The sequence below is a fragment of the Hyperolius riggenbachi genome, chromosome 7, assembly GCF_040937935.1.
Source record: "Hyperolius riggenbachi isolate aHypRig1 chromosome 7, aHypRig1.pri, whole genome shotgun sequence".
NCBI classification, from domain to species: domain Eukaryota; kingdom Metazoa; phylum Chordata; class Amphibia; order Anura; family Hyperoliidae; genus Hyperolius; species Hyperolius riggenbachi.
In genome coordinates this window covers 109812895-109837978 of record NC_090652.1, presented here as the reverse complement: position 1 = coordinate 109837978, position 25084 = coordinate 109812895, and the positions used below count along the sequence as shown (strand labels likewise).

Sequence of the window (25084 nt, the reverse complement as noted above, 5' to 3'; positions counted from 1 at the left end):
CGCTATACAAATATAGGAATTATTATTATCTTAGGATTGTGCTACAGCACTGCATTTTACCAGCTGGTGGTACAACAGGTAACAGGTGTAACTGGAGGATGTGGAGGGACGTAGTGTTAGAATAGCAAAACTGAACAGGAAACATCTGACAAGCTGAAGTGGTTATACTGACCTCTGTTCTCTGTGCTTGCTGAGCAGTATGCCTATACACTGATGCAGCGTGCTCCAGTTTGACTGATGAGTTAGAAGAGCCAAGAGATAGGGTCGGAAAGAGGGAGACTGAGGACCAGCTGAACCTTTTACCTGTTAGTAGACAATATACAAACTTGTAATCATCATCTCTTTACACACACATCAAGCCTTTTGTCCTTTCCTAAGTCACATTAAAACACACCTCTGGCCACAGAACTATAAGCTGGTTCACACCAGCGATAAACGCAACATTTTTACCAGCCGACAAAAGCTTAGTTTGAAAGGGATCCACCATCATTCCATTCAAATGAATGGAATCATTATTTTAAAAGATAGTGGCAGCAGTTGGTGTCGTTTGTATGGGCGTTGAGGCGGATCGCATCGTCTCGTCTTGGACGCTACATGTAGAGTCTAGAAGTCGGTTGCTTTTGCTGGCATTGGAGTTGAACGCCAACAAAACCAACAAACAATGGAAAACTATTGAAATCGTGAAAGCCGTTTGGCAGAGGTGAACAGGAAGAAGAACCACAATGCTTTTCTACAGGAAATGACACAAGAACAACATGTAACAGCAAATGAAACGCTGTTGAACAACCTCTTATGACTTTAAATAAAGTTAAAAGCTTTGTGTCACCGAAAAACTACTGACAACTGTGTTAAAAAAAACACAATGAGACGCCGAGCAGGCACCCGTCTGAACCAGACCTTTGTCTGTACAGTTTTCAGTATTACTAGACTAATATTGAATAGCACATTATTGAATTTGTACAGCTGCTGTCTGAAAAATGCTGTTGATATGATTTATGCTATGCTGTAGGACACCAAACTATGGCTTGCTTAGCTTCTGAAAGAGCAGGTCAGTCATCTCTCTTCACTCGCCTTTTCTGATGTACGTTTGCATACAGGGAGAGGACACTGCACTGGGTTTACCTCCTTCACCTGCCCAGGGCACACAAATATTTGTAGTAAACCTGAAAAAAGAGGTCATGTGACCAGCAGTCGGCATCTGCAAAAGTGTACTTCCGCATTGTTTAGTCGTTCGATTGTTAGCTATTTCTACTGTACAAGCGTACACTTCTCTTTTCTCTCTCTCTCTACATTGACAAGTGTATATACATAATTCATCCTTATGCAAAATCGAGACAGTTTCCCAAATATTTCCCATAAATTCCCCATTTACTCTTCAAAGATAAAAAGCATAAGAGGGTGTCAGTTAGCCTTACTACTTAATTCACTTTGAAACTGATCGCTTACCTTATTCCATGAGAATAGCAGCCTTTGTTGCAAGTCTGGGCAGCTGTTAATTACTTCAGGGTCTAACAAGTCCAACCAGTCAATAAGAAGGCCAGAAGAAGGGTTGGCCCGAGCGGTTTCAGAGCTGCAGAGGTCCAACATTTAAGAGAATGATTAATTAGCAATACAATTACCAACCCAATGTCTAAAGGTACGCACACAAGTCCAACAAAGTGCACGACCAACACCACCACACATGTTCACCCGACTTCTATTTTCCACACAACAACCAAGTGAACGACCAGTTCATTTACATTCTGCATGCACAAATCAAACGACAGATTGCACGACATGGCTACATTCAAAATAAGTACATCAGTCAAACGATTTTATACACATGTTGCCAACTGCATGATATCTGCCCAACAGTGGTGTGAGTTGATCCGCCGGATGGATCGAGGAAACCACCTGTTATTAGTCACTCCTCTAGTCGATAGTCACGTGAACACATGCCTGACTGTCGTCCAACAGACCAAAATCAGACGACTATCAAGCAGTGTGGTTGAGCATGTGATGGACCTTTTTTATCCAAAGACAAGACAAGACTGGTTCTACAGCTCTTATTTTCTTCTTCAGGGAAATGTGGACAACCATGACTAAGGCCTCCATTCCTCTATACCAGGGGTAGGGGAACCTATGGCTCGGGAGCCAGATATGTCTCTTTTGATGGCTGCATCTGGCTCATATACAAATCAGTAGGGGTTGATTCACTAAGTTACACTGCTCAAGCAGTGCAGCTTAGGCTGCTTTTGCACTTAATCAGTTGCGCTCAGTTAAAGCTAAAAGAAAACTGATTGCCAAAGTAATGTCCAGGTTTTCCTATGGCACAGTTCCCATTATACGCGTTTTAACTGAAAGCTTTTTCACAATGCACTGCTATGGAAAAACCGCATACAAACGCGTACTAACGCACACTAATGCATACCAACGCATTAAGTGTAAAAGGGCCCTTAGTGTGGCAGCGCAAGAAAAATTTTCAACGTAGGCACGCTACTGCTGTAGCATGCACTACTAACTTACGCTACCCCAAAACTAACAGCTGCTCCAACTGTCCCACTCTGGACCCTGTCAGGTCCAGTGACTTTGTAGGACAAGATCCCCACACATTGATCGGCCCAATAGGCTGCCTGTCACTTGATCTTGTCCCCTGTCACGGGGATCTCATCCTACAAAGTGAATCAACCCCCAAATCAGATAGCTAATTGTACAAGCTGTTAGTCGGTATTTCTCTTGTCTGGCTCTCGGGGGAAATTGCTGATGTTGCTGAAACCCAAGAGAAGCTGAAGACGTGTCTGACACTTCCGCTACCCGGCGGATCAACTGTACACACATCACCATGGCAACAGGGACGTGAGCCCTACTGCCCCAGTTTGAAACATTGTATGGCTCTCACGGAATTTCATTTTAAAATATGTGGCATTTATGGCTCTCTTAGCCAAAAAGGTTTTTGACCCGTGCTCTATAAAATGCAGGTGTCCGTGCATGTACATCAACACATGGCACCTGTAATGCTCTCCATTGTAGTGCTGATTCTATTCAGTGGCAGTAAATGGAACAGCACTGAGCTGGTGGAGGACAGAAACTGAAAGAGGCAACTACTTTTAAAAATGAATCACTCTATTAAAAAGAGAATGCTCCACCTGCCGCTTTCCTTCTTTACAGGCGAGTCGTCTTTCTCTTGCAGCAGCAGTGAGCTCACTACAGCCACCGGGCCAGTGGCAGAGAACCTTGATGAGCTTTCTATGGTGATGGAGAGCAGGACGGTCAGAAACTCCTCCAGGAAAGGAGATTTGGCTTCAATCAGACCCTGAAGAACTACACAGACAGAGGAGACATGAAAAACAAAAAGGCTTCTTCATTATCAAACAGCAATGACACCGCGTTACATGCGGCAACCCTACTAATCAATCGGATTGAAAATCATTATTGAAAGTGTAAGCCTATGCACAAATGCTAGATTCTCATCATCCAAAATATTTAAAGTGGACCTGAACTCTTGCACAGAACACAAGGAAAACAGAGAAATGCACCCTGAGTGTTTTTAGAGTGAAGAGCCTGTCTAATCCCCCCTCATCTTCGTGTAATCACAAGTGTAATTTGATCTCTGAGCTGTGTCAGCACAGAAATTCGGCAGTCCTCAGCAGACACAGCTAATATGTAAACACAAGATGTCAACTCTTTGTCTACTTCCATGAAAGCAGGAAGCAGGAAGTGTAAACACTGCAGATTTACCACAGGAGTTCTGTAAGCCGTTAACAAAGAAATGTTTTTCTTTAAAGAGACACTGAAGCGAAAAAAAATAAATGATATAATGATTTGTATGTTTAGTACAGCTAGTAAATAAAACATTAGCAGCAGAGATATGAGTCTAATATTGTTTCCAGTACAGGAAGAGTTAAGACACTCCAGTTGTTATCTATGCAAAAGAGCCACTGAGCTTCACCACTTTCAAGTCGCGGAGAGCTCTGTCTTTTGAAGCTTGTTATATCAAGTGTCTGGCACTATATTGGTTTTTTTTCAGATCAAAAGTTCACAAGACTGCTCTGTAAAATCATTTAGAATGCTGAGTAGTTTGTAAACTGCAAATATTAGAGAATAATGCAATGTTATAAAAAAAACTATATAACAAAATATGAGAATATTTTCTTTGCTACTAATGTTCTAGTAATTATCTGTACTACACAACCAATTAATTATATCATAATTTGTTTTTTTCGCTTCAGTGTCTCTAACAGTTGTTATACTGTTGCTCATCTTTTACAGCAGAGCAGAAGTTTAGGTCTGCTTAATGCTGGGAATACACGGTTCGTTTCTGGCGGTCGATTCTCCTCTCGATCGTTTTTGCCGCCCCATTCTGCAGTCGATTTTCTCTTATCTTCCGCTCGTTTTTCTTATCTTTTTCCATTCACTTCTATCAGAGCGGCGAAAGGATTGAAAGGGAGATTGGACATGTTGGAAATTATCTATCAAACCATCTAATCACCTCAAAAACAAACCGTGTATTCCCAGCATTACAGTGAAAATCTAGCATGAGTACAGGTGTCTCTTTCGAGTGGGATTATACTCAGGCTGCCCAGTGGAGGCAAGCAGCAGCACCATAGGTTATCTCATGAACGATCTTTCATCAAACACCAACATCAAATTCATCAAAGGAGGATAGGGCTCCCACCCTTTCCTTCCTTCGAGTCAGCCCTGTGCTCTGCCTGAAGATCATAAGAACGCACAGAGCAGTGTCTGGCTATTCTCATAGAAGAAGCAGCTCTCCAGCCACTGCAGCCAGTACCAGGGATGTCCAACTGCAGCGGGCCATATCCATCCCTGTGTTTAGGATAGACAGAGAAATTATTTCTCCTTGGTAAAGCACACTTTTCCTGATTCAGTTCCATCAATAAACCCCCCTCTGACCGCCTAACGCCAATAGGCATCAGGAAGGTTGAGGCCCCAGGACCGCCTAACGTCGATTGGCGTCAAGTCCTGGAGCTGTAGTTTAGCAGGGAACTGGCTGATGCCTATGAGAAGCAGAGAAGAGGATGGATTGCCATCCTAGTCAATTCAGGACAAGGAAGGGGGATGGGAAGGAGAGGCAGGGAAAGTCGGTCTGTTTATGCTGAATAAAAAACCAAAAACAAAGTATCACAGGAGCGATCAGACTCCTCCCAAAAAATGTCCTGTTAAGGACAATAAAAGGACTTAAGATTCATCTGTGTGCTGAGTTGTATGGCTGTGCAGCAAGCTGACAAAGCTGCACAGCCCTGTGTTGTGAAATTTTTGCCAAAACTATAAGACCTCTGGCCTTCAGGACTAGAGTTGGACGTCCCTGCAATAGATGAACAACAAGCCACAGAAATGATAGGATTACAGTCCCAGGTCAGGCCTGCCAGGGTTGAAAATTCCTCTACCCTGCGCACTTGGTATGTTTGGAAAATATGATGACTGAGTATAACAAGTGATTTTAAAACCCTGTTGAATTATAACATCTTGACTACTGCAGTGTCATCCTTTCTGGACTTCCCAAGACCGGACTCCGAACCCAGCAATCCGTTATGAATACAGCTGCCAGGCTCATCCACCACTACTGCCGCTCCTCTTCATCTGCTCCTCTTTGCAAGTCCCTTTACTGGCTCAATTTCCCCTTCGGAATTAAATTTAAACTGCTCTGCCTGTCATACAAATCCTTCTGCTATACCTCCCATTCATACATCACTGATCTCGCTCGGGGATGCTCCCCAATTCGCTCACCCTTCTTCACCAATACTTTACGGATGTCCACCCCTCGCATCACTTGTTCACTCACAAGGCTCCAAGACTTCTCCAGAGCAGCCCTTAGTCTATGGAACGCCCTCTCTTCTCACATTAGCCTCGTCCCACCCTCAGCTCATTCAAAAGTAGGCCGTAAAGACCCATCTGTTCATTACTGCTAACCTGCCATGGCCCCCCCCACCCCCCTTCATATGGGCTCAGTGACTCGTCTGCTATATTTATCCCTACAGTGCAATCTGCACACTATTTTTTATTGTTACATCAGTATTTTGTATACCATTGTTTAACGCGGTAATGTCCTCATGTACCATTGTCTAATGTTGTAATGTCTCCCCAATGTAGTGTACAATGCTGTGTAATATGTTTTATAAATGAAGTTTAATAAGTATAAAAGCTATTAGCCTAAGAGCTTTAGTCATGGGAACAATCTGGGGGTAGCTAGTTTGTTTTGTGTGCTATAGTGGTCCTTTAAGGTAACAGTCACAATACAGACATTACAAATGTTTACCTTTGCTGATGAGTTCAGGTTCCACGTTGCACTTCTCTCCAGATTTCAGAGTGGTAATAATGGCACACAGTGTGGAACTGACCACATCCGGCTCACGGCGGAACGCCAGTGCTTCAGCTAAGTGTAAAAACCCGCTGCGTACTGTGAAGGGACATAAATACAAAGCTTGTCTGGCACGCTTGGGGAAGAGGAAATAAGAATTCTTCTATGTATTGCTTATTGTACAATACAGACTGCTAGAGATGTAATAATATGCAATACTCAGAGATAAATGTTAGATCATGTCAACAAAGCAGCACCTTACCATCACCTATGCGACGCTTTGACGAGTACTGCGCAGCAAAGGATTTGAGCTGGGCTCGCAGTGGACCCTCCTCAACTCCAGGGCTGTCCAGCCACTGCAACATCTGCACGAGGACTTTGAAGAAAAGTGATGAAAAAGCTGTATCCTGGGGGGCACAACGCTGTAGAAAGAACAGAAGGGGATTATACATACAGTGTAAAAAAATAGCATCAAAAGCACAAGATGCTTTCACAAGGTCAAGGTAGGCGTGTGTTTTTGTGTGTGAATGAGACAGAGCTAAAGAGAGAACGAGGGAAGCCCATAACAGTAAAGCAGGCCATACACTGGCTCGATTCGCGGCCGTTTCGACAGCAGATTCGATCCTGGGATAAAATCTGCTGCCAATCGTTCGCGGTAAACGCAGCCGCCGATCAGATTTCCTCCCGAAATCGGATCGGTCCGTCGATCGCGCCGTGCGGGAAATTACCCTCGATCGCCCGCGGGTAAAGTGCGCGTCGCTAGCGGCGGCCGATCTGATCAAGTATACATTACCTGAGGCTGGCTCCCGGGAGTCTTCTCCGCGCTGCACGGCTCTGTTCCGGCTCCATCCATCCCGGCGCTTCCTGTGTCACTGCAGTGACCAGGAAGTTCAAATAGAGGGCGCTCTATTTGAACTTCCTGGTCACGGAGTGACACAGGAAGCGCCGGGATGGAGCCGGAACAGAGCCGTGCAATGCAGGCGGGGGCAGGCGGCAGGAGCAGCTCAGCAGATGGTGAATCGGTTTCAGGCTGAAATCGATTCACAATCTGTTTGCAGTAAAGGCAGCCATACGATCCCTCTCTGATCAGATTCGATCAGATAGGGATCTGTCAGCTGGTCGATCTAATGGCACATCGACCAGTGTATGGCCACCTTAATTTCAGCTTCCTATTGTTATACTCCTGCTTGGGGGGGAGGATGTACTGGCCATCTTCTTTGGCACAAGAAGCACACTTAAAATGGACCTGAACTCTTGCTCAGGACAGAAGGAAATCATATAGAAATGCACCCGACATGTACTTAGAGAGTTTAGCTCGTCTAATTCCCCTCATCTGTGACTAATCACAAGTTGTAATTTGACTCCTCAGCTGTGTCAGCTGACTGCCACGGTGGAGATCTAATTTGTAATCATAGGATATTAACAATATGTCTGCTTCTATTAAAAGACCACTATTGTGAAAACCGTACAAATTTAAAATACTTGTTTAACACATACAAATAAGAAGTCTGTTTCTTCTTTTTGAGTAAAAATGGGCCATAAATTACTTTTCTCCTATGTTGCTGTAATTTACAGTAGGTAGTAGCAATCTGACATTACTGACAGGTTATGGACTAGTCTATCCCCTAATGGGGGATTTTCAGGGTTTGTTTATTTTCAAAAGCACTTCATGAATGGCAGTTGAACCGTCCAACTGCCAAAATATTGTGCGAGCAGGGAAGCTGGCCAGCATCGTTGTATAAATCCTTTTCAGGAAATGTCTTTATGAAGAATAAAATCCTTGCTAAGAATCCCCCATTAAGAGATGGACTATCCCAAAACCTGTTGATAATGTCAGATTTCTAACTAACTACTGTAAGTGACGCAACATAGGAGAAAAGCAATTTATGGCTCATTTTACTCTAAAAAAAAAAAAACACCATACTTCTTATAAGTATGTTTACAAGTATTTTAAATGTTATGATTTTCGCCATAGTGGTCCTTTAAAGAAGGAAGTAGACAAACTGCAGATTTATTGCAGGGATTTGTACCAGCTGTAACAAAGACATTTTTTAAATAATTGGTAATCTTTTAGAGCAGAGAGGAGGTTCTGAGTTCCGGATCCCTTTAAAGGGACTCCAAGCACCTCTCATGGGCATGCCTTTAAGACTCTGAACAGTACTGCAAAGTGCTGCATACCTTTCTGTAGCTCTCCTCTTTCATTTGATGCCTGAATCGCCATTCTACACCAAATAGTTTTCGTTTGATTTCAATTTAAATATCGCGTCTGCCATCTATGTTATAACTTCCGGGTCGCCCCTGTCTTCTCAGTTGGAGAAGTGCATCACTGAATGAAGCAGGAAGAGGAAGTGACACGCGTGGCCATTGCAAGAGGGGTCATAGCACGACTTTGTTGGAAGCCTTATGTCTTAAAGGCATGCCCATGAGAGGTACTCTGAGTCCCTTTAAGGTGCGTACACACCTGTGATATATTTCCACAACAAGAGCAAAAGTGAGTGCACACCATAAATATGCCTGTTTCTCATATACTACTTCCTCAAAGGGTGCAACATCCGGTTAATAAAGATCCACAGTGTAGTCAACAATCAAAGGAAAAAGTATCCAGGAGCAACTCACTTGAATAATAAAACGTCTCCGTCTTTATGTAAAAAAAATTCTTAAAATAACAGCAGGCAACATAAAAGTCGCTTATACTTAACAGTATCCAATCGCTTCGCCCCTCTATAAGGGCTTTATCTGGTCTTGATAAAGCCCTTATAGGAGGAGCAAAACGATTGTCGACCTATTGATCTCCGCACCTCCAATACCTTTAAGCCACCTGCTATCAATGTGCATTTGGATACTGTTAAGTATAAGTGACTTATGCTGCCTGCTGTTCTTTTAAAAAAATGTTTGATTAAAGATGGAGAAGTTTTATTATTCAAGCAAGTTGCTCCTGGATACTTTTTCCTTTGATTGTTGACTACACCTGTGATATACACCCCGGCCCCCCTGTCGGGGATTGGGACTTGCATTGCTGTCGCGTTACCCTGCGGTAAAAAAGGGGTAACACAATGCACACTTGCAATGCAAGTGTAAGGCTTCTTGCACACTGCAAGCGATTCCGATTTAGATTCCGCTTTTTCATCAGCTTTTACCTCCGATTCAGATTCCGATTTGCAGTGTGCAAGGAGCAAACTGCAAATCTGAATCGGAAGTAAAAACAGATTAAAAAGCGGAATCTGAATCTGAATCGCTTGCAGTGTGCAAGAGGCCTAAAAGGGGCCTGAAATATTTTATTCTTGAACAATAATTGTTAAAATAGATGAATCTTAAACAGTCAGACAATAATCCATAACGAGACATGAGGCATAACTGAACTAAACATGACTGTTATTATTATTATTTATAAAGCGCCAACATATTACGCAGCGCTGCACAATAGATAAATGGGTTAACATACAGGTAGAACATACGGAAACTTACAACAAAACAAGATCATGCAAATGATTTGATAACATCACAGTGTCATAGGTCTAGATAGAGAGTGTTCGAGTCTACAAGAAGGGTGGTTGTGAGTAAGATTGCATAATCAAGCTGGATACATTAGAGAGGAGGGCCCTGCCAGAGGCTTACAATCTAAAGGGTGGGGTGGAGACAATAGGTGCGTCTTTTGAGAGGGGGTCTAACAGAATATATTATGATGCTGGTGTAGGGGGGTATGCGAGCGTGAAGAGGTGAGTCTTGAGAGCTTGTTTGAAGGTATTAAAGGTGGGGGCGAGTCTGACGGCTGGTGGGAGAGAGTTCCAGAGAGTAGGGGCAGCCCTGTAAAACTGTATAGTTATTTTTTAAAACTAATAAAAATAGTTTGAAAGAAAATAGATGCATCTTACAAATGCTATGTTTGCTGGATTGGTAAGGCAGTCATCTGGACTTGTTGTCTAACATGTACTTTTGAAAAATCTTACTTTGTTTTTGCTATTTTGTAATGTTTTGTTAAAGGGAGTCTGAAGTGAGAATAAAAATAAAAAACAGGATGGGCTTCAGTAGTCTTCGGAAGCACTCGGGCTTTTTCGAAGACGGGCCACTCCGTACTGTACACGCGTGAGAACTCTCTCTTTCACACATGCTCAGTACAGAGCCACCGGTCCTCAGGAGCCTGAGTGCTTCCGAAGACTGCTGAAGTCAAACGGAGTAGTCAAACGGAGTAGCCTGCGGGGGAACGAGAACACTGTGAGACCAGGAAGGCTCTGTAGGACCCAGATCCTTCCCTCTCCTTAGGTAAGTATCTGTTTTTTATGTTTATTCTTAACTCATACTCGCTTTAAAAGAAAAAATAATTGGTTAGAGATCTACTTTAAGTAAATTTTTGGTCAAGTAAATCTCTAACGAAAAAAATAAATAAAAAAAGTCACATATTTACAGTACCTATGGAGAGGGAAGGCTTTGGATCTCATTGAGCCTTCCCTGTCCTCTCTTGGTGTACTCATTCCAACTCTGTTCCCTGTCCAAATTTTCTATCTCCGGAAGCTTTTGCGTTCCTGAGTGCTTCCAAAGATGGGAGTATCCCTACTGCGCATGCGCAAGTGTTCGCTTGTGCATGCTGGTGCATGCACAATACAGTACTGAGCCACCCATCCTTTTTAGCACTTGGGACATGAGTGCTTCCGCAGTCTTCCAAGGATCTGTATGCGAGCGGTTGGACAAATACATGCAACAGGGTGACGGCGCTGGAACTAGGGCACCGAGCGAGTACTGGTGAGGCTCTATAGCAGTGGTCCTCAAAATAAGGTCCGCGGGCCGAATGTGGCCCCCTGTGGCTTTTTTACCGGCCCCCCCCCACACAAAATGTATTACTTATAGATGCAGTCAGTTACATCTTTAAATATTGTTGGTCCGCATACAGAATATCAGTGCTGGCACCACCCATCCACATGGCAGCCAGAAAGCAGTAATTTGCTGGTTTCCAATCAAATTCCACATAAGATGACACTGCTGTCCAATTGGACTGCAGGTTGTCACCTGGGTATGCTTCACTGTCTGGCCCACAAAGACTTCTACATCATTTAATGTATACTCCGGCCCTCCAGCAGTCTGAAGTATGTTGACCCGGCCCTCAACCCAAAATGTTTGTGGACCCTTACTCTATAAGATCCAGGACCCCACTCAATATGCGAGTATTAAACTTTTTTCTTTGTTATTCTCTTCATTAGTACTTTAAATTATTTTGTTGGTCAATGTAAGGCAACACAATAAAGCAGATAAATTCTCAATACAAGAGACTGTTGCAAGTCACAGAGCTATACTTAAAATGGGATGGCCTTTTCTAATCTGTAACTCACCTGGTATTGATGAAGCTGCCTCATGAGAGGACAGGAAATGAAATGGTTCCTGTGCATGGCCAATACTAGAGCACCGCTGTGAGGAGAGCTGAGCAGAGCCGCCACGGCCTGCAGTAGCCGCACCGTGATTCCAGTCAGTTGGGCGTTTCCTTGCCGAATGCGTGCCAACTCCTGGCCCATTGCCTGCTGTAGCGCCAGTGATATAGGTCGGGGGTTAGAGTTCTGCCATCGGGGGTCTGGATTTAGAGGGAAAAGCTGGAAGAGAGTGCAGATGCCATAAATAATAAAATATAGTACTGCCCATTTTCCATATACTCAAGTGACCGTCTCCTGGACATTTTTGAACCTGTGAAAGATGTCAAGTAACTGCTGAGGAGTAAAAGGGTTATTAGACTGCTGAATGCACCATATCAGAAATATTCCCAGTTTCTGTTTAAAAGTTCAAAAAGTAAAACCAAAATTCACCATTAAACATGATTTTCCCATGCACCCCTTCCCATACAAATCTAAAACCACAATGTCAACCCTTAAGTGCAACATATGACATTGCCCCTAATAGTCCATGAAAATGCTGGTGGCAGCCTCTTAAAGTAAACAAATAGGGAGGAAAAAGAGCCCCTGGGGGGTACATACTTCAGGAAGGGAAGCCTTTGGATCCTAATAAGGCTTCCCCCGTCCTCTTCAGCCCCTCAAGGATCCAGTCCCGGCTTCCTGAATGGCACACACACTAATATTTACAATCTGCGCTCCTGTGCAGATGCAGTACTAGCTTCCCCTCGGGTTTCAGCCTGCGCATTAGAGCAGACCCAATCAGGCTCAGCTATTTCCACCAGAGCCCGAGAGGAAGCTTGCACTGCACCTGCACAGCAGTGCAGATTGTATATTGTTGCGCGCTGCAGCCCCTACTGCACCGGTACGCAACTTTTTGGAGGCTGCCAGCTCTGGATCCTGAAGAGGATGAGGGAAGCCTCATTAAGCTCTAGAAGCTTCCCTCTCCCGAGGCAAGTACCACCCCTCCCCCCCCCCCCTCCAGGGGCTCTTTTTTTCCCTTACAGGTACACTTTAAAGGTACATTATACTTAAAAGAAAAAAAAATTGTTTACACAATGTAGTACACTTCAAACACAATCTGATAATGCTGGGCAACCACAAGGTTATGAATAAGCAGGTGAACTAAGTGGAAAGCTTGAGTGTTAATCCTTCCAGTACCCACGAGACCAATTACAAATGGTTTAGCGGTTGTTTTTTTATTATAAAAAGAAAGTTTATTGAGGCCTTAGCACACACATACAATAACATACCAGAAAAAATAAATGGTCATTTAGAATAGCAGCATATTAATCAGAACAAAGAAAGTATAAAACAGTCCAACCTAAACTACAAGGCAGAAGCAGCTACAGCTGGGCAAGCAGGTACGCAAACAGGAATATAAAACAATTTATTGACAGGCACATGTCAAACATGGCAAGGCTCACACACCAAGGACTGATAGAACCTTGGGTTATTAGTGGTTAATTTTATGTCATGTTTAGTGCTTTAGACCATAGATGAAATTTGAGTCTAATCCTACTTAAATAGGAACTCCAGTGAAAATAATGTAATGAAAAAAGTGCTTCATTTTTACAATAATTATGTATAAATGATTTAGTCAATGTTTGCCCATTGTAAAATATTTTAAATCCCTGGTTTATATTCTGACATTTTTACTGCTGGCAAGTGATGTAGCTTCTGCTTGCTGTTTTGGCAGTTGGAAGCAGTTGGAAACAGCTGTAAACAGCTATTTCCCACAATGCAACAGGGTTCACAGACAGGAAACTGCCAAGAGTACATACTCAGAATTTCTTTGTGGGAGGGGTTTCACCACAATATCAGTCATACAGCACCCCCTGATGGTCTGTTTGTGAAAAGGAATAGATTTCTCATGTAAAAGGGGATATCAGCTACTGATTGGGATAAAGTTCAATTCTTGGTCAGAGTTCATCTTTAAAGGACTACTGTAGGGGGTAGGGGGAAAAAAAAAAAAAAGAGTTGACCTTACCTGGGGCTGCTTATGGTCCCCCAAAGAAGTCCTGTGCCTGTGCAGCCACTCACCGTACCGCCTACAGTTCACTTCTGGAATGTGCGACTTTAAAGTTGAAAGACCACTGCGCCTGAGCGGCTGTGCCCTTGCTTCTGCTGACGTCACCAGGAATGTGCTGTGCAGGCCCAGTACGGTCTGCGCCTGTGCATTACACTCCTGGTGACGTTAGCGGGAACTAGGACACGGTTGCGCAGGCGCAGTGGTTTTCCGACTTTAAAGTCGGAAATTCCAGAAGTGAACTGGAGGTGGGGACCGGGCTGCGCAGGCACAGGACATCTGCGGGGGACCATTAAAAGGCCTTGGTAAATTCAACTATTTTCCCACCTACAGTAGTCCTTTAAAATGTGGTACATTACCACCACAAATAAAAGCCCACCAAGCTGACCAGTATTAAACTAGTGTTAATAATAAAAAAAGATGTGTATTTTACCTCCATAAATTAACATTATTAGCATCTCATTGACCATCTATACAGTGCATATAAAGGTAGTCCCCGACTTACGAACGACCAGCCGATACGAGCGGCATGAATTCTGTGTTTCTATAGGAACAAGTCAAAACATTTTTTTTTTCAAATTGGACTTAAAGGGAACCAGAGATGAACGATTCACACAAAATAAACATATCAGTTGATAGCTTGTAAAGAATAAATGCTCTACCCGATAATTTTGCCACTCTGGTGTGCCTTTTTGAGTGCTTTTTATGCATTATTGCTCCAGGAAATATCCAATATGGCAGCCGGCTCATATTCCTTCTGCTTCCAGGTTATAAGGTGTTCTGGATGTGCTGCCTAGGCTATATGAGACTATAGACAAGCAGGGCTGCTGTAGGCTTTCATCTGTGTTTTTCAACTTCATATTCTGGCATGCTGTGTGGCTGCCTGTAGGAAGTGTCTCTCATAGTAATGAAACTGCATACAGTAGATAATAATGATGACTGGCTGCACAGACAGAGCATACAGATCACACAGCCACACTTGTCTGTTAGACAGAGATTTTTCCTGCAGCAGCAGCCCCATCCAATGTCATAACAGCTCTCAGTATGTAAAGCATGAAATTTGAGCCAGGAGGGGGAAGGCTTGGGCTTGAAAACACTCCACAGAAGAGTGACTCAGCTATAATGATTCCAGGTCAAACCTCGACTGAATAGTCGGTGGATTCTTATCACAGTTGATAACAGCAGTGTTCTCCCCAGGCTCTTTTAGCCGGGTGCTCCACCCGGCTAGATTTGGTGACCACCCGGCTGTCATTGGCTCACCTTCTCACCTGCTCCTATGCTGTAAGCACAGTTGCCCTGCATTTTCAACTTGCCCCACCCGGCTACTTTTTCATGCCACCCGGCTACTATTTCATGCCACCCGGCTGGAAAAAAATTCTGGGGAGAACACTGAACAGATAGATTAGACTGAGAACAATAAAACTAAAAGCAGGGTAGGTGTTTACTCTCATGTTCCCACTGATAAATGTAATAAAATACATGAGGGTGCTTCGTCTCTGGTTCTCTTTAAAGTTTTTGAGAAAATTGATTTTAAAAAATTCAAAGAAAACGGCTTTTAAACTTGTATAAGCAGGTACAGAGGGCAGAGGTGACATAGACGAGGACACTGGAGGCACAGAGGAGGTAGAGGGGACAGAGATGGTACAATGTTCCGACTTCACATTCCACCCATATAATGCTTGAAGACTGAGGCCCCTTGCACACTGCATTGCATCGCGGTACTCCTCCCCGCTGCAAGGGCCATGCAAATCTATAGAGACTTGCACAGTTCATGCGATTCAAGGCAGCGCACTGGGAGTATCCAAATCAACTCAATGCTGCAGCACGTTACCGTATGATCCGTGCCTACCGTATGGATTGTGCAGCAATGTAAGTCAGTCAATGGGCGGCACAGGCAGTGTGCACGACAGGAGTGCAGTGCGATAAGCATGCACAGACTGACGGGAATCCCAGTGAAGTTCTTTCTACCCAGCAGTGAGTACGTCACTAGCCAGGGGGCGGGCCTATGCATGTGACCCTGTGGCCACACCATGCCTAAATATATTATTTAGGCCAGAAGATAAGCGGTTTCTCTGATCACACAAGTGTTTCCAGTGAAAAGTTAGAGGAACTCCAGTGAAAATGATGTAATAAAAAAGTGCTTCATTTTTACAATAATTATGTATAAATGATTTAGTCAGTGTTTGCTCATTGTAAAATCTTTTAAATCCCTGATTTACATTCTGACATTTATTACATGGTAACATTTTTGACAGGTGATCTAGCTGCTGCATGCTTTTTGGCAGTTAGAAACAGCTGTAAACAGCTATTTCCCACAATGCAACAGGGTTCACAGACAGGAAACTGCCAAGAGTATGTACTTTTCTTGTTTCTTGTGGGAGGGGTTTCACCACAATATCAGCCATACAGCGCCCCCTGATGGGCTGTTTGTGAAAAGGAATAGATTTCTCATGTAAAAGGGGTATTAGCTACTGATTGGGATGAAGTTCAATTCTTGGTCGGAGTTTCTCTTTAAGAGTTTGCCTTATTTGGCAAATACAAAAAATATTCTACAAGCCAGTGTTGACTCTTGTTCCTCCTCTTATCATTTTTGGCAACAGAAGACCTTGACACATACTAAAGAAGCATACAAAGCAAGCAAGTAAACAACAGTGATCTGTTACCTGGAGGAACATTCCAGCCAAGTCATCCTCTGGCCCCAGCACTGGGATCTGTGTGAGCCCCCTCGGTCGCACCTGTCCCTGGGGGGTTTCCGTGCTTGGCTTTCTTTTCACCCCATCACTGCTATCTGTAGGGATAAAAAGATAGGGTGAATTCATTGTGTTTGTAGAATAAGAATGGCCATGCATTACTTAATTTTTGGCATCGGTATCTGGCTGATTCGATTAAAAAGATAGAAATTGGCAGATATGGTCACATGATCGATAGTTCTGATCTACTTTCGGACTAAAATCGGTTGAAAGGATCGATTGGGCATGCTTGAAAAATCTCGGTCACAAGCGCTTGATCAGGTATGTGGTGGTAACCGCGTTCTATTTCCAGAAAAAGACTGTTTCATTATAGATTCACGTACCTCGCCTGGGTGGTATTGAGGCTGTGAGGAGACTGTGGAAAGTCTGCCCCCCTGTGGCTCCTCTCTCATGCTGCACTTCCACTAGATGAGCCATATAATCTAAGAAAAGACAAAAATGTAACTTTATACACACAGACAAGGGAAAACGTACAAAACTTTGATTACATTTCAATCAATATCTCAGACTCGTTATATCAAGAAGTCTATTTGTTTAAATTGGTGTAACCTAGCGAGATTCAGACCAGGGTGCACAGACAGTTCATCACAGTATGTATTTGTATTAATAAAGGGCACCATTAAATGATGCAAAGTATAAGTATCAGGGAATGCTAAAGAAGCTAAAAGGAAGAAAATGAAGCAAACTAGTTTGAACTTTTCAGCAAATTTGGACTTTTATATTTTTTTCTGAAAAGTTTGAACGCATTCAGCATTCCCCGTTTTAATATGCAGCAAATGTTACGAAACCATCATTTAAAGAGAATCCATGGTGGAGTAAAGCTGGCCATACACTTAAGGTACATCTCTCGACTTGGCGGCCGATCGACAATCCGATAATTATCGGATGAAAATCGGTGCCGACCAAGAGCACGTCCAAAGGATGATGTGCCCAATTTCAGGCCAAAATTGGTTACATGTATCGATCGAACATGCTGCAAGACATCTGGCCATTGGGGAAGGGGGGGCAGAGGTAACCGCGAGCGATATCGGAACAAGCGTCAAAACCCCTGGCTCTGTTCTCCCAGTGTATAAAATGTACCCCTTGTGTGCCTTTATACATTAACTGTCCTGTGTCACCCACTGCGTGGTGCCCATCCGTCTTCAGCAACCCCGTTCCTCGCCACCTCCGAGTGGCCTCACACTGCGCACACTGGCCTAAAGTGCCACACCCCTTCGCAGCAGCTGCTTTAGTCGTCATCGGTCTATGGAGCCCAGCATGTATCCATGCCGGCAGCTGACACACGCTGAGCAGCCCTCACACTGCACACAGTGGCCTGAAGTGCCACACGCCTTCGCAGCAGCTGCTTTAGTCGCCCTCGGTCTATGGAGCCCAACATGTATCCATGCCGGCAGCTGACACACGCTGAGCAGCCCTCACACTGCACACAGTGGCCTGAAGAGCCACACCCCTTCGCAGCAGCTGCCTTAGTCGCCCTCGGTCTATGGAGCCCAACATGTATCCATGCCGGCAGCTGACACACGCTGAGCAGCCCTCACACTGCACACAGTGGCCTGAAGAGCCACACCCCTTCGCAGCAGCTGCCTTAGTCGCCCTCGGTCTATGGAGCCCAACATGTATCCATGCCGGCAGCTGACACACGCTGAGCAGCCCTCACACTGCACACAGTGGCCTGAAGAGCCACACCCCTTCGCAGCAGCTGCCTTAGTCGCCCTCGGTCCATGGAGCCCAGCATGTATCCATGCCGGCAGCTGACACACACGAGACAAACGTGTATAAGCAGGTACAGAGGTGACACAGAGGGGGACACTGGAGGCACGGGGGGGGGGACAGAGGAGGTACGGGGAAAGAGATGGCACAATGTTTTGACTTAACAACAGATTCAGGTTAAGAACGAACCTACAGTGCCTATTTCGTTCGTTAACGGGGACTACCTGTATAGGGTATTGTATACAGTATTTAGATTTGTATCTGGAGATGGATTTTAATATGGGAGGAACAAATCCAGGTTCTCGATGGACATTTTTGAGAGGTGGGGTTGCCCACAAGTCAGGGTGGAGAATGAGGACATAAAATCAGAGCATTTGTGGATGATAAATTTGCAGCATGAGGTTTGTCAATCATTTATAAATAGCCAAAAATTGTTCTTTTTAACCCTCAGAGTATATTAGAAAGTGCACCACGGCTCAGGGTGAAGACAATGGGCGGGGGGCACTCACTCTTATCCATGATGTTTTGCTCCAGGGCCTGAGGCTCATGGGACACCGCCTGGTCCAGATATTGCAGCAGCTTGCTCATACTGGACACTGGGATGCCGAAGGACTGCACAAATAGCAGCAGCTGCTGGGGCTCCAGATCCTGCAGAGCTGAAAGAACAAAGAGGGATCATTTGTTTATTCCATGCACAGCGGAACATCATTAGAAACATTTGACTTTCCTCTAGTGTTTGTAGCACGGTTTGATGGCAAAGCCATACAACCGTCTATGTTCAGTCTCCATTGCAGCTCACACACTGTGTGACGCACCACTGTGAATCAAGACTACAGCTTTACCGGCAATTTTCCATTTTTCAGTACAGCTACAAGAGACGTGTTTGGCTTATGGATTACATCAGAATCCACTGCGGACATCAACACAATTACATAATTTAACCCCCAAACACGTCACGCTAAACTAGCAGGCAATGTCTACCTCATTCACCATACATAATAGACTAGGTTAATATTATAAGCAACATTATGAGAGCATAAGGCATGCTAGGCCTTAGATTACAACAGGTTTGAAAGTTGGACATATTGGTTGATCAGCAAACCAGTGCACACCGGTATTTGGATTTTAGTAGTTGTATTGCAGCCTCCACGTGAGTATCTGACATGTTTTACACATGGCAATATACGTCCTGCTTTTAGGACACTAGAATAGAGACCACGGTTGATCCAGGGAGCTCGGCATGCCACTGTGGCTTAAAGAGGGATTAAACTCTGACATAATATTCAATAATAATGTGTTTGCCTACTTCTTATTACCCATACAGTTATCATATTTGCTTTTGTGCACAATATTGTTAATTTACAAATTACAAGTTCCCAAAGTATAGTTTATCTGCTCTGAAAGCTGCCAATGCATTTTTCTGCATTGCTGCTTTATTTATATATTATAATGTATCCAGTGATCACTTCTCAGGTCTCTCTGGTTCTACAATGTGTGTAGTTCAGTTTCAGCATGCTGCTGGCTGTATACTAATTGCACCAGACAAAGGAGTATAAACAAAAAATAAAGTTAACTTCTCTTTGGATGAAGCCAAAACCTTTCCATCGAAGATTAAAGTGCTTTTTTTTTTTTTTTTTTTTGTTTGAATGCTGGTCTGCTAACATTTTTTGTGCCAGTATGTTTTATGCTATAAATAATCTTTTAGTGCAGAGAAGAAATGCTGAGTTTCATACCACTTTAAAGAGACTGTAACAAAAAAAAAAAAAAAAGTTCCCCTGGGGGGTACTTACCTCGGTAAGGGGAAGCCTCAAGGTCCTAATGAGGCTTCCCCCTCCCCTGTAGTTGCAGGCAATCCAGCGCTGGCTCCCCCGAAGTCTCCTGCAATCCACACTCGACAAGGCTGACAAGGCTTGCTATATTTACCTTCCCTGGCTCCAGTGGGGGAGCTGTTGCGACTCTCAGCAGGGAGATAAGCGAAAATAGCCGATCTTAGTCGGGTCCGCTTTACTACGCAGACGACTTGCGCCTGCGCAGTAGATCGTGCCGACAGCGATCGGCTATTTCCGCCTATCCCAAGCAGAGAGCCGATACTGCGCCGGCGCTGGACCCGGGAAGGTAAATATTTACATCCCCGCTGTTCGGAGGGCCAGAGCGAGACCGCCGAGGGACACAGGAGGACGGGGGAAGCCTCGATACGATCCGGAGGCTTCCCCCTACTGAGGTGAGTACCCCCCAGGGGAACTTTTTATTGTTACAGGTTTTCTTTAATGTGCATAATTTGTTTATTAAAAAGGATTAGACTGTTTTATTTTTGTAGGTCTGTTGAGAAGTATCCAGAATTTTATTATTATTATTTAGTATTTATAGAGCACCAACATCTTCCGCAGTACTGTACAGAGTATATTGTCTTGTCACTTAACTGTCCCTCTGAGGAGCTCACAATCTAATCCCTACCATAGTCTTTTGTCTGTGTATGTATCATGCAGTGTATGTATCGTAGTCTAGAGCCAATTTAGGGGGAAGCCAATTAACTTATCTGTATGTTTTTGGGATATGGGAGGAAACCAGAGTGCCTGGAGGAAACCCACACAGACACGGGGAGAACATACAAACTCCTTGCAGATGTTGACCTGGCTGGGATTTAAACCGGGGACCCAGCGCTTGCAAGGCGAGAGCGCTAACCACTACGCCACTGTGCATGTGTTTGCATGAAGTGGCTGCATGTATGAAAACAACCTGCGGGTAGGACTAGTGTGTGCGTGCATAAGAAAATGTAATGGTTGACATAATCTGTATTTGGATTGGTGACCGTAGTGGCAGACTGTGTTACAGGTAAGTGACAATGGCAACTGGCACCTTCTAGTGTCAGCTAGACTGCCAAGCGGGCACTTTGTTTTTTACATTTTCTTCACAACTCAGTTTCTCTCTATAAAGGAGGAAAGCACATGGTTTGACAAAGGAGAGTAGCACCTTACCAGCATCGACCAGACGCGGCACCTCAGAGCGAATCATTCGCAATTTCAGCCAGTCAGGCAGAAGTAAGGCTTCTTCAGAAGTGTCCACCAGAAAGGCTGTTGGAAGAGGCTTCTTCTCAGGAAACCAAATATCCAATAACAGATAGAAGTCACTGGGACCTGCAATGAAGTGAGAATCAATCAATCAACCTGTAATCTCGTGACTATTAGCCATTACTGCCGCAGGGACGCGAGTCTCAATTCCATGGCTGCTGTGGCTACAGCCACAGGAACGCGAGACTCACGTCCCTGCAGTTTGGGGGGCTGTGTGCGTGATCATGCAGGCAGAAGCCCACAAAGGTGATGTTGCCGGCAACAGGGGGGATTGGTGACAGGGGATAGAAGTCCCCTTAGCCAATCTGTGCTTGTCCAATGAGAATGATCAGTTTTTGATCATCCTCAAGTGGTGCCGCCGCCCTCTCTCCCGCTCGTTGCCGCCGCCGATCGTAAAATTAATGAATGGGAACTTTGTTCCCATTCATGCATCACCCCTCTAGGCCCCTGGTGTTCGCCGACATCTTATTGTACACAAAAGGAAAAAATGCACGAGGACATCTTGTGGCCAAATAGTAAAATTCCACAGACATACATTAGGGAATAAAAAATATTTAATATGTATGTCAAGAGGGTATATTAGTATTAAATCATGTGCTTGCAATTAGTGATGGATGTAAAACTGAAAAAAATGCACCTTTATTTCCAAATAAAATATTGTCACCATACATTGTACTAGGGATATAATTTAAACGTTGCAATAACCGGGACAAATGGGCAAATAAAATATGTGGCTTTTATCCACAGCTTTACGTTTTATTTTAAAACTATAATGGACTAAAAGTGAGAAATAATGACTTTTGTCCCATTTTTTTTCTTATTATTCCCATTAAAATGCCTTTAGAATAAATTAATTCTTAGCATAATGTACCACCCAAAGAAAGTCTAATTGGAGGCGGAAAAAACAAGTTATAGATCATTTTGTTGCGATAAGTAGTGATAAAGTTATTGAGAAATGAAAGGTAGACGTGCTGAAATGTGAAAATGCCTCTCATCCATAAGGCGAAAACAACCCGCAGGCTGAAATGGTTAACATTTTGGAAGACAGTCTACAAACATAAATCCTTACCGCGAGGAGGTCCAAGAGTCAGAAGGATTACCATGGCATGGACAACCAGAATGTGCATGGTAGCAGTTTCTCCAGAAATCCAGCGCAAGAAAACCTGATCTTGAGACTCTGACTATAAAATAAAAAAAGGTCACTATTAGCATTGATCAAGGATGGGTCTAATCCACCCACACATTACATAACTGTCTCCAGCCGCAATGCACAGCTGAATCTGAGGTTTGTACATGCTTACTTTCTGCAGCACACCTCCAGCAGCAATCAAAAACTGGAGGAAAATGTAATCGGTTGTATCAGATTTTACTCAGTTGAATGCCCGGACAAAAACAACATCTGATGTCCCTCTTCATGCATCAATGGCCATGCTGGGCCTAGCTGTCGGCAACTGTGTGTGCCATGCTCAATCTTCATGCTGAGATAGGATCTTTTGCACAGTATAGTATCTACTCCAGTGGCTCCAGATTCTATCCACATCCCAAGAATACACTGGTAAATGTGAATTTATATTAAAGCACACCTGTCCTGCTGATCCTCTGCCTCTAATTCTTTTAGGCACAGACTCTGAACAAGCATGCAGATCAGGTGCTCTGACTGATGTCTGACTGGATTAGTTGCATGCTTGTTTCAGGTGTGTGATTAAGACACTACTGCAGCCAAACACATCAGCAGGGTTGCCAGGCAACTGGTATTGTTTAAAAGGAAATAAAAATGGCAGCCACCATATCGCTCACAGTTCAGGTGTGCTTTAAGACACAGAACATTGATATTGTGCTTTCTCCTGGCAGACTTAAAGTGCAAGAGCTGCAGTCATTAGGCTGCACTCAGTAGGCAGTAGCAGTGTTAGGGAGTTTTGCCCAAGGGCTCCTTACTGAATAGGTGCTGGCGTACTCAAAAGAAAGAGCCAAGATTTGAAACTTGGTCTCCCGTGTCAGAGGCAGAGCCCATAACATTACACTATCCAGATCAGGCGTTTCCTCGTCCCTCCATCTCCACTGGTTGCAAGCATGCTGCTAACACCACAGAACACTAACTATTCACATGAATGCGTGACTCAAAATGGAAAAAAAATAAATAAATAAAAAAAAGAGGAGGAGGACATCCTTCATAGACCTCTCACTATAGGTTTCCTGTGCACTTATGAATGAGAACCATCACCAATCTCTCTTCCAGGCTTTACTACAACAGCAACACATTTGTAAAGCGCTTTTCTCCCGTAGGATCCAAATTATGTCTAGCTTTTCGGAGGTCAGTACATAGTTTCGTTTTGTGGTATGTTACAGTGGAAAAAAATATGTGATCATAAATGTCAGACTTAACAGGTGGCTTTTCAGTTTTTAAAGAGAGAACCAGGGTTGGGGCTGTCTTGACTGGGTTTAGTAAAGCGTTCCAAAGGGAAAGGGCAGTATGACAGAAGGCTCTGACTCCAAAGGTTTTGAGTTGACCTGTAGGATTGACCAAGTTATTAGATCCTAATATAAGATTGTGGGAGGTCTGATGCAGTAACAACAAATCCTTCAGATATCCCGGGCCCAGATCATGTACAGATTTAAATGTTAGCACGCCAATTTTGAAGAGGATTCTCCATTTTCTGTGTAGCCAGTGAAGTGAGCATAGGATTTGTGTTATGTGGCCGTTTGTTTTAATTATCTGACTGTAATCCAGTAAGAGAATAAAGGCCAAGAAATTCTTAAATAGTGCTAACATACCCAGCTGTACACTTCATCCCCTTCTTTGCTCTTCCGCATTCGCCGGACGTAGCGCGAGAAGATGGAAAGCAAGGCCGCCAGCACAGCGTTGGACTCAGAGCAGTAGGACAGCCTAGAGAAAAGGTGGCCCATTATCGTGGAACGTTCCACTGTTAGACGAGCCACATCCTGCAATACAAAACACGAATAAATAACCTCATTACAGACATAAATCAAGGCAATCCAGGAAAACGCAGGAGATCTGGGTAAAGTCTAAAAACAAAGAACAGGATTTGAAAGCTAAAATAGATTAACCTAGTGGCATTCAAGACATACTTTCTACAAAGAGAACTTAAAAAGTACAGTATACCCAAAAATAAATGGGAGGGAAAGTGTAAGAAATGTAAGAAAGGTTTAAGGACACGTTACATTTTTAGCTAGTTTATTTATTAAAATACTAAGAATAGCTTTAAAGTGTACCTGAGATGCGGGGTATTTATACTTACCTGGGGCTTCCTCCAGCCCAATGAGTTACGTGGGCTCCCTCGCTGTCCAATCTGGTGCTCTGCTCTCTTGTAACACGCCCCCCCCCCACACCCATAATCTGGATAACCAGGGTGGATAACAAGAGAGCGGAGTGGCCAATACACCACATCTCAGGTTTAATCAGGCAACAACTACTGTATATTCCGGCGTATAAGACGACCCGCCAACTTTTCCAGTTAAAATATACCGTTTGGGATATACTCGCTGTATAAGACTACCCCTCTTCCAATGCACACCAAATAACATTTTTAAAAAATCCTATACTGGTGCCATGTATGAACAGATAATGGTGAAGTACCCAGTATATAAAACATTATACAGGTGACTGACTGGTTGGATTGGTCAACTCTCTGTCTCCATAATCGGATTGGTCAGCTCTCCCTGTCTCCGTTTATTAGAGCGGTATGGTAGAATAGATTGCGCCCATAAAACACGCCTCTTTCACCCTTCTGGCCCACCCTTGTGTCCCATTTACCTCCTTCTCTGCCTCTCAGATCTCGCACATGCTCGCCTATGCTGCTTCATTACAGTACTCAGCACAGCGAGATCTGAGAGGCGGTAACAGA

The 25084-nt window shown here is 43.9% G+C and overlaps 1 protein-coding gene across 2 annotated transcripts in view; it reads right to left on the bottom strand.

Annotated features, from left to right (window-relative positions):
- INTS1 (integrator complex subunit 1) overlaps positions 1-25084 on the bottom strand; it is a 168059-nt gene that overhangs the window by 43511 nt on the left and 99464 nt on the right. For both annotated transcript variants that reach the window (XM_068244500.1, XM_068244501.1), the window contains 12 exons: positions 23994-24161; positions 22291-22402; positions 21129-21287; positions 18663-18809; positions 16767-16865; positions 16357-16481; positions 11617-11871; positions 6558-6717; positions 6254-6394; positions 3126-3300; positions 1447-1570; positions 173-303 (listed from right to left, as the gene is read on the bottom strand). In XM_068244500.1, the coding sequence (XP_068100601.1) occupies positions 173-303; positions 1447-1570; positions 3126-3300; positions 6254-6394; positions 6558-6717; positions 11617-11871; positions 16357-16481; positions 16767-16865; positions 18663-18809; positions 21129-21287; positions 22291-22402; positions 23994-24161 (1796 nt within the window). The remainder of the gene's footprint in view (positions 1-172; positions 304-1446; positions 1571-3125; positions 3301-6253; positions 6395-6557; positions 6718-11616; positions 11872-16356; positions 16482-16766; positions 16866-18662; positions 18810-21128; positions 21288-22290; positions 22403-23993; positions 24162-25084) is intronic.